This window comes from Pleurodeles waltl, chromosome 5 (genome assembly GCF_031143425.1).
Source record: "Pleurodeles waltl isolate 20211129_DDA chromosome 5, aPleWal1.hap1.20221129, whole genome shotgun sequence".
In the NCBI taxonomy this organism is placed as follows: domain Eukaryota; kingdom Metazoa; phylum Chordata; class Amphibia; order Caudata; family Salamandridae; genus Pleurodeles; species Pleurodeles waltl.
In genome coordinates, this window is record NC_090444.1 from 1,431,016,194 (window position 1) to 1,431,032,064 (window position 15,871).

Below are 15,871 nucleotides of genomic sequence, written 5' to 3' on the forward strand. Positions count from 1 at the left end.
CAATCCTTAACAGCTAGAGTATTAGGTACAGGTCATATTTGGCGGAACTACCTGTATAGAATCCAGAGAGCACTAAACAATCTGCAGAGAAGGTCTTTGGGAGGACGCACTCCATATGAAGTCCTGTTTTTAATACTTATGGCTCTGGTGCTCTGACGGCAGAAACACCTTTTGACTTAAATGAATGTGTCTTGCAACAATTCAGATGAAAACTCATCTGCACAAGTCACCACCTTGGGAATGAGGGATTTGTCAACAACATAAACTGGCTAGATTCTTGATTATACTCATGTGGGGGTTTGGGATTATCATTTGAGTTCACCCAGTACTCGCTTAATTTATGAAGTTAAAGGCCTGGACAGTTTATAACCAGATTACTCAAGGTTCTGTGTACGACAGGCTACCTGTGTGCAAATATCAGGCTAAGTTACACAAAAGTCCTATTTGCTCAGTCCACACTTGTGAACAGAAATTTGTACTGATGCTCATGAGTAACCTCTACAAAACCTTACATTAAGTGAGAATTAATTAGTGAGATTCACTGACAGAAGACATCTAAACACCACGTGGACCAGAATCAAAACTTTCTAGGGTGCTGTAAGCAGTCAAAACCCACTGTATTATTCATAGTACAAAGACCCACAAAGATTATTTGAATGTTTTTCACATTTTCAATTAATTTGCTCCTATCTTCATTTGTCTTTTTAGAGGGAGATACTAATTAAAACTTCCCTATTTTTATATTTACTTTACTCTGCAGCTCAGTCATGTGATGCTATTTATCTCTTTACCATTTAGCATTGTGATTAATTGCGTGTCAATATTAAAATCCTGAATCTCACAGATCATGTAGAAAGGGTCCAGCAGGCTTAGGGCCATATGTACGAACACTTTTTCCCATAGACACAGAATGGGTAAAAACCTTTGCTACATCTGTACCCTTAGTGACAATCACTTGAGAAGTATAGTTAATCTTGGGAGTCCTTTGCTACAAAGAATACTTGTACAAAGTAAGCAAACAATGGTTCTCCTCAAGAAAAGCAATGCTAGCTTGACAATGTAACTTTATAATTAAATGTTGTAACAGGATCCCATTTAAATATATTAATTAATGAAATATGGTATGTGTTGTCTTGGACTGTCGAAGTCAGATGTCAGAGTGGGATAAATGAATGTTTGTGAATCTTAGAAACTACATATATTAAATCATTATATGTATATGCACTGCTCACAAGAACATTTCCTGACACAAATATTGCCTATTAAATGTATTTTACAAAAATATTGCCAAACTGGGTGTAGAGTTTCTATTATTTACTCATCTACAATGTGACAATGTTTTTATAAACAATATTTATGACACCATTTTTTGGCAGACAATATTTAGTCTATTGTATTCTGGTACCATACCAGATTTCAGGTTTAATGGGAAAGCTATCATTTAAGATTTTGAAATTCTTTCTATGCCATTAAGCCTGCATGTAGTCAATTTCTAACTATTTCAGTCTAACACCATTATACATTAACTAACAATATTTGTCAACTTCAGACTTACAAACTACCTAATACTGCAAGTCCGCATAATGTCATAGTGATTATATGATGCCTTCAAAGGGCCTGATTACAACTTTGGAGGACGGTGTTAATCCGTCCCAAATGTGACGAATATCCTGCCCACCGTATTACGAGTTCCATAGGATATAATGGACTCGTAATACGGTAGGTGGTATATCAGTCACATTTGGGACAGATTAACACCGTCCTCCAAAGTTGTAATCAGGCCCAATGTGTTTTGCTAAAGAGACATACAGGTCAAATGCATTTTATAAGAATAAAAGATGTATTTACACATGCAAAATATAAAATGCATACAACAATAAATTATACGTTTATACATTATGTATATGAATGTAAAAGTATGTAGATTACATATATGTATTTGATAATCTGTACATGGCTTTTATGCTTCTATTTATGATACTACATGATGTACTTAGCCCTCTCTACAAGGTCATCCCCAAATGTCTGCATTCACCCTCCTGTTTTCGGAACCCATTTTTTGGCCTTTGGGACTCTGTGCACTTTACCACTGCTAATCAGTGCTAATGTGCTTGTGCTCTCACTCCCTAAAACATGGTAGAATTGGCTTTATCCCAATTGACCTGTTTAATTTACTTGTAAACCCCTACTAAAGTGGTATTACATGTGCCCAGGGCCTATAAATGAAATGCTACTAGTGGACCTGCAGCCCTGATTGTGCCACCTACTTATGTAGCCCTTGAAACCTGTCTTAGGCCTGCCATTGCAGCCTGTTTATGCCTTTTTAAACTGTCATTTCGACCCAGTGAAATAAATCATTTGTCAGGCCCAAACCTTGCTTTTCAATACATGAAAGGCATTTATATGCCTGACCCTGAGCAGCACAGAGGGCAGGTGCAGTGTATTAAAAAAGTAGGACATATTCTTTTAAGTTTTACATATCCTGGTAGTAAAATTCCCTTAAGTTAGTTTTTCACTACTGCAAGACCTGCCATCTACCATAAGATAATATTCAAGTTACTTAATTACAATTAATAAGCTGTAATTTCCAGTTGGGAGCAGCCAGACAGAATGAGTTTGGTGTCTAAAGAAATGTAATTAAAACTTATACTTAATGGTACAGCTAGATTTGTAATCACATCTCTGAAAATACCACTTTTAGAAAGTTGGCATTTTACTGTCTCTACCATTTGGTGTCTGTTGCCTGCATCCTGGGTCACATGACTAGGTGTAGTTGGCAGCTGGTCTGTGTGTAATGCTCCCAGGCAGTGAGACAAAGAGAAGCTACGTGTCGTCAGGATGGGCCATTCTGAGTTAACGAGGGGGAGGATCTGTCACCTATCACACTTGTACATCACGCAGGCTTTACCTGAACACCTTTGCAAAGGGTTTGACACTGGTCTATTGTGACCCCAGACATAATGGGGCCAGGACAGGGAGAAAGGAGGAGCCCTAGAAACGTCCTTTACTTCAAATGTGTGGCACAAGGTATAAATATCAGACACTTAAGCCCACTTCGTTAGTACACTTCTGGAGTTATGGACTCCTGCTGTGCTGTTGAAAGGGCTGCCACTCTGCTGTAGTGCTGCCTGGAAGGACTGCAGCCATACTGGGCTGACCTGCAGCCCTGGTGCCCTCTTGCCTGGGTGAGAAGGACTGGAACTGCATCTCTAAAGCCAGGACCCCGGAGGTACTCCAAGGTCTGGTTGGTTAGCATCTGATCAGAAGCCTCAGAGACAGAACAGGCTTCCAACAACCTTAAACCCAGCAACTGGGGTCTGCCATCTGTGAGTCCACCCCATCTCCTCTGTGGCACAGTGCACAGTGCATCTCCTGCAGATTCGGCGTATTGACTCTGCTGCTCAACGCATCACTTTTGGAGCCACCTTTTGCATCACCTCTGCTGATTGGACTTCCCAGACACAAAAACTTTCCATTGCCCATCGCGGCCTATTTGAACCACTGTTGTGCGAGGCATGTCCTCTCCCGGATCTCACATTGCGCTGTTGTGTGATGCATCCTCAACTCGGGATTCCGCATCTATTTGCAAACAGGATTAAGGTACTGTGTTCAGTGAACCTAAGTAGGACCCTATAACAGGCCGGTGCTCTATGAAGGTCGGCCTGAACTTATGAATTTGTCCCAGTCCGGTGCGAGCAGAGAACCAAAGTTGGCACTTTGGGCTTTTTGTCCCTATTTCCACTTAAATCTTTAAAAATTATGGTTCTACTAGTTGGATTTTTGTAAGTTTGGATTTGATTTGTTTATTAAAATGTACTGTAGTTTACTAAATTCTAAATTCTTCTTGTGTTGTGTTTTCACTTTATTACTGTTTGAAATGCTGCATACTTTGCACATTGCCTCTAAATTAAGTCTGACTGCTCTGTGCCAAGCTACCAGAGCACTGGTTAATTTGATGTTTTCTTGTGACATCACTCTGCCAGGGATTGTGGTTGCTGGTTAAGGGTTTCAAACCTCCCCCCAGTAGTAACCCAATGTTTTACAATGCATGTCAGATTATGTGAATATGATTAAACTGTAGGTTCCCATGTCTATGCATATTTGTCTCTTGCTTCTATAACATACAGCAATATATTTAGATATTAAAAACCATTCATTTATATTTTACCATCACAAAATATTTATGTCTGGCTGTGTAGATGAGACTGTCTATGAGCCTGTGGGTATGTATATGAGTTTTGCTTCCTTATAGATATATGGCGAAACTGAAAAAATAAATCTCTATCTATAAACACAAAATACAGTTGTATTTCTGACCATGGCCATATGGATTTATATCTGTGTGTGTGTTTGTGTTTGTGTGTGTGTGTGTGTGGCAGTAGTTAATAACATTGTTAATAATATTATGCCATTTTGATGAATCTCCACTAACCTTTTCAGACCTATTGCTTTTTCTACATTGGCACAGGATGGAAATTTTTGTGGCGATTGATCAAGGGGGAGAAAAGATAAAACGGTGGTTCCAAATGCATTTGGGCACCAGTCCATTTTTCCATTGACTTTGTATTCACACATAACGGCCAAACGCCCGGTCGAATTTCCATGAAATTTGGAAGGATTGTAGATTATGGTGTGCAAATGGTCCTTGTTGGAGTTACAGGTAAGTAGGGTAAGTATTTTCCATGGTATAAAGCATTTAAACTTAGAGATGTCTGTTGTCACAGTAGTTTCATAAAGTGTTGCTGTATTTGGCAAAACTACCACTGTATGCAGAGATGACAAGACATTATGTAATTGGCTAATGGCTGCCTTTACAAAACTTAAACACCGCTATGTATTTTAAGGCCACTTTACCTGTGTTCTGGGTTCGGACCTTAGATGTAGGTAAGTATGAACGTTTGTTAAGTACTCTCTATCTATTACCACCTAATTAAAGTGTTAATAGGGAGGAAAATATATGTATACTTTTTATTATATATTTAAAAAAAAATAAGTACTGAGGTAGTACCTCAGAAGTATTGTGCTACTTAAAAGAAATAAATAAGTAAATAAATATATTTAAATAAAATATGCGTTAGTATACTATATTTTGCAAAAAAAGTATTCTATAGTATATTTTTATTTTTTAACATATTTAATTTCTTTACAAAAAACTCTACAGAGTACCAGATTAATACTTATAAGTTACTACACTACTTAAAAAAGTTTTTTTTAAATTGTTCTGTTCTCCATTAAATGTTGTAACACTAGATAGAAATTACAAATATATTTCTCTACCTATTAACATTTTATTAAAGTGGTAATAGGGAGGGAACAACAATAAAACCTACTACTTACCTATATCTAAGGACCTAACCCAGAATGTTACAAAAGTATGCTGAAAACGACATGGCTGCCTTTTACGTTTTGTAAAGACAGCCATTAACTAATCAGATACTGCCTTCTTTTAACACGTTTAACTTTTATAATACTTACACTATTTACACCTAGTACCACAAAATAACATTTACACCTTGTAATATACTGACGTTCACGCTATGTCTGTTTCGAGTACGACAGTCCAGTCTATTCCACTCAACTGTAGACCACTACTCCACTATGCCTAATTGAAGTTTGTCACTCTACTTTATGTCACTCCACTATACGCCACTCCAATTTATGCTAATCCACTGTACGCTACTCTAACCCACTCCACTATACACCACTCCACTGCACACTATTACACTGTATGCCATTCCATTCCACAACACTCCAGTCTATGCCACTCCACTGTATGCTCTTCCGTTCTATGCCACTCAACACTACACTATTTCACTATATGCAATTTCACTATAAGACACCACACTTTGCATTATTCCACTGTATGGTAGCCCATTCTACAACTCTTGAGTGTACAACACTCCACTGTACACTAGTCTGTTGTACACCACTCTAATCTGTGCCACTTCACAATACCCCATTCAGTTCTATGTCACTGCACTCTATGACACTCCACTGTATGCTATTACACTGTACACCACACTACTCTATGCTATGCAACTCAACTCAATGCCACCAATGTGCCACAATACATTCTGTGCTATAACATTGTATGCCATTCCACTGTACAAGACTCCAGTCAACACTATTCCAAAATATGGCACGCCACTCTACTTCACTACACTGTATGCTACGTTATTCCACTCTACACCAGTGTACTGTAAGCTACTCCACTCTGCGTGACTCCATTGCATGCTATTATACTGCGTGCCACTATGCTGTACAACACTTCAGTTTATGCCACTCCTGTGTATACTATTTCACTGTATGCCACTGCACTGTATCTTACTCCACTCTGCCATTCCAGTATACACCACTCCATTCTGCCACGCTCCAGTTTACGCTATTTCATTGAATGCCTTTCCACTGTACACCACTTTACTCTACACCACTCAATTCTATGCTATTCCACTGTACGACACTACATGGTACCTCACTCGACTCTACACCACTCCATTACACACTAATCTACTACACGCCATTTCACTCTATGTCATTCCACTCTATGCCACTCTACTCTATGGTATTCCACTGTATGCCACTCCAGTGTATACTAATCAACTCTACACCACTCTGCTCTATACCACACCACTGCACGCCACTTCAGTCTATGCCATGCCATTGCACACCACTCCACAGTATGCTACCCCACTATACGCTATTCCACTCCACAGCACTGCACTCTATGTCATTCCACTGTACACTATTCCATTCTCTGCCACTCCACTCTATGCCTCTCTACTCTATGTTACTTCAACTGTATGCCACTCCACTCTACACCACTCCACTGTACACCACTCCACTCTACGCTATTCCTCTGTATGCCACTCCACTCTACACCACTCCACTCTATGCTACTCCACTCTATGCCAATCCACTCTACTCTATTCCACTGTACGCAACTCCACTCTTAGCCAATCCACTCTATTCTATTCCACGCTCCCCCACTTCCCTGTAAGCCACTCCAGTCTACGCCACTCCACTGTACATCACTCCACTGTACGGTACACCACTCCATGCTATTCCACTCTATGCCACTCCAGTGTACACTACTCCACTCTGCACTAATCCACTGTATGCTAAGCCAATTTATTCACCCCACTCTATACAAGTCCACTCTATGCTACTCCACTCTAAGCTACCCCACTCTACACCAGTCCACTCTATGCTAATCCACTCTAACACACTCCATTCAATACACTCAAGTCTATGCTATTCCACTATAAGCCACTCCCCTATGCCGTTCTATTCTAAGCCACAAACTTCTATGCCATGACACTCTATGCCACAACGCTCTAGGCCATCACCACTGTACGTCATGAAACACTACAATATGACACTCTATGGCACAACACTGTACAACACTGCACTCCACACCACTCCATTCTATTTCACTCAAGTCCATTCTGCTCTACGACCCTGTACTTCACTCACCCTCCACTCTATTAAACTTTACTCCACTCTATGCTATTCAACTGTTCAACACTGTGCTCCATCCTATGTCACCGTAGAACACTGCAGTCCACTCTATGTCATGCTACAACAATCTATTCCATGCTATAACACTCTACACAACTCATTCTATGAAACTACACCACACCACATCACGAATTACTCCACTTTACTCAATAACACACTACTCCACTACTCAACTCTATGCTACTCCTCTCCATGCCGCTCTATTCTACAACACTCCAATCCAGTCTACTTTACTTTACTCCACACTACATTAGCCCCTCCACTCGACTCTACTCCATTCTACTCCATTACATGATAGTTAACCTTACTCTATGCCACTGCACGCCATTCCACTCCAAGCTGCTCCAATGTTTGACACCCTACTCCACTCTATGCAACTCCACTGTAAAAAATTCTACTACTACGTATGTCACTCTGCTCCACTCTATGCCCATCCCCCTTGTCCTACATTGTATGACATTGTAGGAAATGCCTCTCCACTGATCGCTACAACATGCTACTCCACTATATAACACAGCACTCCACTGTGCGACACTGCCCTCCACTGTAAGACATTGTACTACAGTCCACTGTATGAAACACCCCTCTACGACATTACACTGTATGACACTACAATGTACAAGACTTTCTTCCACTCTAATGTATGACACTCAACTTGACAACACCAAATAATACAACACTGTACTTCACTGAACTCCACTCAATGCCTCTACATTGTACAACACTTTATTACACCTTATGCCATGGTAGAACTCTCTACTCAACAACACTAGACACCAGTATATTGCAGTCAGTGGCACCCCACTGTACAACATTAAACTGTACTGTATGACACACCTCTCCACTATACAACACACCACTCTCTATGATGCTCCACTGTACTATGTGACACGTCACTCCACTGCTAAATGTTTTACTCCACTGTATATTATGCCATTCCACTCCACACTGTTCCACTCTGTTCCACCGTGCAACACAACACTCTACGACAGTACACTCTATGACACTGCCCTCCACCATGCTCTACGACACTCCACTTAACAACACTCAACTTAATAACACTCAACACTACGATTTGAAACACATTCTTATTAAAAGAAACTTTAAATTCAATGACAAAAATAACTGTTAAAGCTAAGGTATAGTTAGGAAAACTCTATTTATTCTTTCTACACAAGCCCATCTTAAACTATACAAATTTTAGAAATTCTAAAGCTATAGTTCTAACCTAAATTTATAATTTATTCACCACCATTTAGAACTTACATTTATAAAGTATGCACCCCCTTCAATTTACTATAAGTCACACACCTCCGTACAGTGTTGTCACCTCACACGCCACACTACATTACCTATGTCTTGCCCTTTCTCCAGGCACTGGTTATACACCTGCATATTCTCTGACTTATAGCATGTGAAATCATAGCATTCATAACACTTGTCACATTTCAAATTACATCATTTCTATGAACACAGTGCATGGTAGATTGGCAAGTTATAGTTAAAGTAGTGTGGCGAGTGAGGTGACAAGACTGTGTACGGAAGTCTGCGACACAGCAAATTGAAGATGGTGCATACATTGTAAATTTAAGTTATATCTGGTGGAGAGTAAATTATTGATTGAAGTCAGAACTATATTTGAGAACTACTGATAACCACTTCAAGCAAGGTATTATGGTTATTTGACACAGATTTACTACATTGGTTCCTCAAAGGTCATAAAGTATCCTCTCCCCCTGTTTCCAGCTCCAAAACAGGAGGTCAAGAATGTATGGTAACTTCTGGATGCGCATATGGCTTCCCTAAGATAGGAAGAAAGATCATGATCATTGTGGTAAAGGGAGGATCTTTTTTTCATATTTTGGGTCAGGATCACACAGTTTCAGTTTGCCTCAGTTGTTTCACTATTGCCATGATGTGCTTCTTGGCCTGTGTTCCCTTTTGTCTGGGTCCCAGGGGTTGAGGGTTGGATGGGGACAGTGGTGTCAAGCTAGGATTAACAACTCCCTTGCCAGTAACACATTTCTGCAGGGTTATTACAAAGGCCTTTGTACGGAATGTTGTTTATCACTCTAGAATCCCACTGTTGGAAAGTGATGGCTCAAGCTTTAGGATTGGGGCTCTGAATTCTGGATTGCCATAAACACACGTCCTTCATTTAAACGTTTAAGTCATAAGGTTTGCAGTAGAGCTTGGGGTTTGTGGATTTATTGATAACATTGAGCTAAATTGAATGACATTTGACATGAGCACCTGATCAACCTGATTTCATTGTGTAGCTGCATTGGTCACACCCTGACCATTTAAAAAATATTAAAAGCACCGCATTTGCGATGCTTTTTGACGCAAAAGCGGCGCAATCTTACAAAATGCAATTGTATTTTGTAAGTTTGCGCTGCCTTTGCGTCAAAAAATGACGCAAATGCGGCGGTAAAAAAGTATAAATATGGGACATTCTGTGATCTAAACGTGTTTGCAAGCTTATTTGGAGAGATAGTGCATATAAGAATTGGCACAAATGTTATGCGTTCAGGGCACCTCCACAATTGTCCAAGGATAATCTGTTACAAAAGATTTCTGTCTGTACTAGAACACATACGTTGCTTAAGAGGGAACCACCTACCAGACCATCCGCGAGCTCACAGCAGGTCTCTTGTGCGGCAAGTTTTGGGTTACAGTACACTGTCATCCTTCCAAGTTCAATCTATTCAACAAAAAGGAAAAAAGTTTAAAAAGCACAGTTTAAATTGTGAGTTATGTCATACCTGGCACTAAACCTGAGGCGTGCTCTAAAGAGTACACACACACACAGACAAGATAATATAACATTCGTGTCAAAACAAGTTATTTAAAAACTAAAGGGACTGAAAAATGTCAGAACGCAGCAGTTTTTTCATAACTGACAGTGCAAAAATACCCCAATGCCTGTTACTATGAGGATGTCAAAGGTAACTTGAATTAATTACTGAAACCTTAGTTACTACTACCTGTCTGTGCTATAAATACAACGCCAACTGATCAACAGGATCCAAGCACCAGTTCCTGAAATAGAGTTTATATTTATGGGAAGCAATTTATCATGGATCATTTACAGATGGGTGAAGAAATGGAAGCCGAATACATTTCCAACAGATTGAGTGTGCACGCTTGAGGTAACCCTGGTTGAAGAAAGCGGACAAAACATGAAAAGTAATTTTGAGATTTAGGTTTTTTTTATAGGACGGGAGAAAAAGGTGGCCTTTTTATGGTGGACTTTAAAACTATTGATATTTAAAAAGAAGAGCCGCCATAAACGAATGTAGCTTATATGTGATAATGCACAAATGTATTCTATTGCTGCACAGTATAAGGATACTGCGAAACACCGAGAGGTTCTGGGATTAGACAGAGACATGAGGCCATAAACTGTGTCTTTTTAACGTCACAGGATTCTGAAGTGACTTGCAATATCCTTTTTAATGTACAGCTGGAGGTATATTATCCCATCTAAAAAGCATGTCTCCGCACTTAGTGAAAAAGGCAATGTAGCAGCAAGGTGTTTGAGTGAGAACTCCACTTCATGTTATTGTTGTGGGCTGGATTTGGAATGTTGTATGGTTGCTGGGCGCTCCTTTGCTAGGATTCCAGTCATGACAGTTATGGAGGAACGTTGTGAGCTGTCTTACTTGCGACATATTAAAAGTTCCTGTAAACTTACCCAACGGAGTCCTGTTTCTTCTGTGGGGTTGAACACCACAGTTATCTAATGTGTTTTCGTCTTCACATCCTTGCTTAGGTGCTTGGGCCAACAGAAAATCCTTTGCTAAAGCCCTTTCCCTTCCACCCACCATTGCTCAATTTGAAGAATAATAAGTGCCGGTGCTCAAAGCACTGCTCAGAAATCTACGGCAGTACCGACGTACCAAGTACCACAAAGTGTGCTCTTAAATCTACCTCGGGACACTTTAATCCATCGTCGGACAAAGGGGACACAGCAAACTGAAAGTGTACTGAACGCACCATGAAATGCAGACAATGCCTGTGGGTTGCAGAACAGGTATATAATTTGAAGGTGGAGGACAGGGCAGGTAGGTACATATATTTTTGATAATTACTGGGCCCATTGCACAGGGGAGAAAAATTCAATAGCCCAGGCCCTGTTAGATAAGAGCCGGTGCTAAGCACTTGAAACCACCCGCACAAATTAAGCTCTGCCACCCTCCCTGGGATGGCCTTTCCAGGACCTTAGCTGTTCTGGTGGAGATTTATGGGCACACAAATTCCCTGTTGTTGATTGTTTCAGTAACTCCTTGTTGTGGAAGTGGGAGTTCCAAGGGTACTGGCATTAGGGTCCCCCTACCTGGTGCAGTGAGTGAATGCAGGAGACTGTAGTGGGGTTACTTCCCACTACTTTAAACCTGGAGCTCAGTCTCTTAGAAAAGCAGACCCTTTAAACAACCAGTTGCCTTTCACTAATTTGCTGCAAATCCAGGAAAGCAAGGGTTAACACCTGCACTGGGAACAGCAAATTTGCTATGCTAAGGCTCACTTTCCTTGTTTGTGTCTGGTGCACATATTTAAGGTTGTGACTCAAGAGACAGCTGAACCCCTAGATTTCAATGTTGAGCACTCATGCAGGCGGACAACCTGGGTACTATCTATGTTACAGATGCTGCCGCATTAGCACCTGTGCCTGACGTGCATCCATAATGCACCAGGGCCTGTATTAAAGATAGGACAGACTTTCCATGTTTGTGCCATAGCGTACATTAGAGCAGGTGCACCGGGTGCAAATGTTGAATGTGCTCCCTATCAGTAAGAATGTGCTGCCTTCGGAGAAGCTGTGAACTTGCGTTGCCTCCAGGGTAGCGCATTCAAGAGGAATACTGAGCAGCTGTTTAAAATCTTCTCCGTATTTCTTTTATTTTAAAAGGGATAAGAGATCTCCTTGCAGGCTGGTGCAGTGAGTGACTGCACCACCTGCATGGGGATGTCTGGGGTGTCCATGAGACCCCTTTTCATCTCTTTAGATGGATGCATTTAGAAGGTGCACTGATAGTGTGCCACCTTTTTGTGGCACACTTCCAATGTGCCTTCTAAAGCCATGTTTGCCTTTGCACCCACATCAATAATACGTCACAGGTGGAGATGCAAAGAGATTCTCCTATTTGCATGGGGCCACACCCCATGTAAATGAGGGAACACCTCTAATAATAGCACTGGGGCTACATGAGCGCTTGAGCGCTATCGCTATTTGTATTACAGGAGGAGCCACACAAGCATTTGCAGCCCATTCTATAATACCAAAGTGTCCTGGGGGAGCACAAAGTAGGCGCAATTGACTTTTGCACCCCTGGGTCACTTGTGTAATACGGCCCCTGATGCACTGTTCATAATAGATACACAGGTTCCAAAAATCATCTCAGCTTATGCTGCAGTTTATGCCACAATTTGCATCTCTGAATAAAGTTAGGCAATAGCTGAGACGACACCCCAGGTTTGTGGCACTGCTGTCACCAGCTTCTCCCAAAGCTACTGTAGGCATGGAGGAAGGTGATGACTGAAAGGCAGCACTGGGCTCCTAGGTGCACCTAGGAACTCCTAAGCCCCTTGTGACTTTCATTCCCCAAAATCCATTCAGCTGTGGGAGTCGTCTTTATAGATTTCGAATCACATTATGTTCCCTTTGTAGCTAGAGACTGGAAATGATGAAGAGTAGATGTGCACACTGATTACTATTAGAAAAAAGACTGATGATCCTGAGTCAACAAAAATATACGTAGGTGGCATTCTAAGATCAGTCTTTACATGTCTTTGCTAGCAATTTGGAATGGCAAGCAAGATAGTAGTATTGTACCACAATCATCCATATGGTTAATAAAATAATCTTTCCAGTAGACCCAGAATGATTTGTTTTACAAAGAGGTTTCCTTTTTCGATAAAACAACGCATATATTACTTCTGCCATGACTCCATCCTTGAAACATCTCTCTTCCAACACTTAAGAACGATACTAGGAAAAAAATAGTACTTTTAAATTAACAGGTGCCACAACCAAGCTTGTCTTGCTATTGGGCAGATTTGGGAAAAAGTCTCTATTGAACCTCTTAAGGTAAACTTATATTGGGGATTCCTGCTCTCATCCACCAAGATTATGGATGTGATCTTGTTGGAGTCTGTCTCTTATAATCAATATTAACATTAACAGCTTGCAAAATAATGTGTAATGATGCTGCATTGAAAATATGATAACTTAGGGAAAAGTAATATACGCGTTAGAAATGTGCCCACGGGGAGTGGCCACCAAATGTATACGATGACTAATGAAACTGACTAATGATGAATTAATGATGTACTAATGTCTGACTTTGTACTCGTATTCAGAATATTGCATAAGGTTTGCTAAAATTAATCACGAGGCCTTAGTTAGCAAGGTTCTGGGCCTAGCCGCCTGGTCTCATATTAATTGTGTGTTTTTTCCTAACGTGCAATGTGCTGCTTTTCTGAAGGACACTGAGCTGTACTTTTCCAGAAGCTGGAGATGTGTGTGTAGCATTGTAAATTCTTTCTCATGAGACCCGACTTGCTCAAGGATACATTCTTGCTGAATGCAACAGTGTAATTCGCAACAGGTGCAAGGTTGCCTGGACTGGGGGAAGACAATGGAACTACTGACTGGAGCGACAAGTGTAACTTTTCTTACCTGACATTCCACCCGATGAAGACGTCAATCACAAGAGTCTATAAACTGCATGAGAACTGTGTTAGGTGAAAGTTCTAGTAAGGTGTGAAAAGGACTATTGGACAGAGATAACGATGCACCAAAATCAATCCAATGAGGAATTAGAGACTTGTTAGACAGATTTGATATAGCAACGTGACACAAGGAGAAATAGGCCATTTTTCTTAGCATTACTGAGCATTCTTAGCCATTACCTTGCTGCTACTCTTAATCATTACTTTGAGAGACTTTTGTCTTTATTCTAAAACATCCTCTCTGCCCGATACTTACTTCTCCTCTTTATGAGGGAAGAACCCTATCCTTAACTATGGCCTTCCGAGACTTACCTGTTCTATCCTGGCGGATCGCGAATCGACTGATGTCCTGAGGACGAAGACTGACGATGTATGCTGACCCATTTGGATGGGTAACTATTTGATGATATGTCTGTTTGCCTTTTCTTTCTAGGTACCAACTGCTCTTTTGGTAGAGTCCATAGTTAGATGTTTTTCTAAATTCGTGTTGCTAAATTGTTTTGCATGAAGCCCAACATGCTGATGCTAATTTGAGGTTAGTTAAGGAGTTCACTAATATTTGATGCAAATAGACAAATGACTGTATTCTTGCTTTGTTGAATGATGTGCAAATGCTACTCTGCTAAAGTTGATTCATGTTAACGTCGTGCTTTGTTCTAATGTTCATGATCTATGCTTTGATAAAGTCTTACTCAAGTTGCCAGATTATAGTGGTTTTGATGTGTTTACTGATATTGAGACTAATAAACATGATTCTAGATTGTAACTAATAGGGAATAAATATCTTAACTCTTACCAGATTTGAGTGGTTATTCATGCCTGAAAGGTCATGGGTGTTTGATTCTTATTGCATGTTATTGATTAACTTGATTGATTAATTATTGTGAATATTGATGAGGTTATTGATCTATTGATTGCAATGTTAAACAGATATCTCGTCCTGGGAAGTCACCAAACGTGGCCAAAAGGTTCATTGGCCTAAAACGAGTCCCCTTTTAAGTAAATCATCAAGGTTTGGACGCGTTTTCAATCTTCAAGTCGGAAATCATAGCTGCTTTTTGGCATTCTGTGGACATTGGTCTATTCCACAAAAAAACACGTGATCCTGAGAGCTACAGACCACATTTTAGGAAAGTATTGTGGCCTTGAGTCCACAGTTGGATGAACGACATTCAGCATGTTTTTCCCTATCCTGACATTATATTACCCTAGTACCAAAATGTTGAAGCTACATTTTTCAGAGCCTGTTTCTGGATTCTAAGCCTGTAAGTACTACGTTCAACCGTACCGCTCATTACTTTTTTGTGAATATATTTGAGAAACAGGTGTGTTAAAAATAATGTAAATTATACACAAAAGCAGTATTCCCGTTCTACGATATTGTCTAGAGGATAAGTCACCAACGTATGTGTAGTGCACATTTGCCTGTGAATCTGTGTGTGGTCAAATAACCTTAATGTGATGAACCGATAATCTGACATTTCTCGAAGATATAGGTTTGTTACCTTAATGAAATTACAACAGTTTCACTGGACGTTCTCTTTCATTCCTCGGTAAGACCGAGGTATTACTAGGGGGGTGACTACAAATGCTAAACATCTATTATCTTTGTATTTTA

The 15,871-nt window shown here is 40.3% G+C and overlaps 1 protein-coding gene across 1 annotated transcript in view; it reads right to left on the minus strand.

The window, feature by feature from the left end:
* COL19A1 (collagen type XIX alpha 1 chain) overlaps positions 1-15,871 on the minus strand; it is a 2,318,824-nt gene that overhangs the window by 1,996,701 nt on the left and 306,252 nt on the right. The window contains exon 7 of the mRNA XM_069235722.1: positions 10,142-10,222. Within this exon, the coding sequence (XP_069091823.1) occupies positions 10,142-10,222 (81 nt within the window). The remainder of the gene's footprint in view (positions 1-10,141; positions 10,223-15,871) is intronic.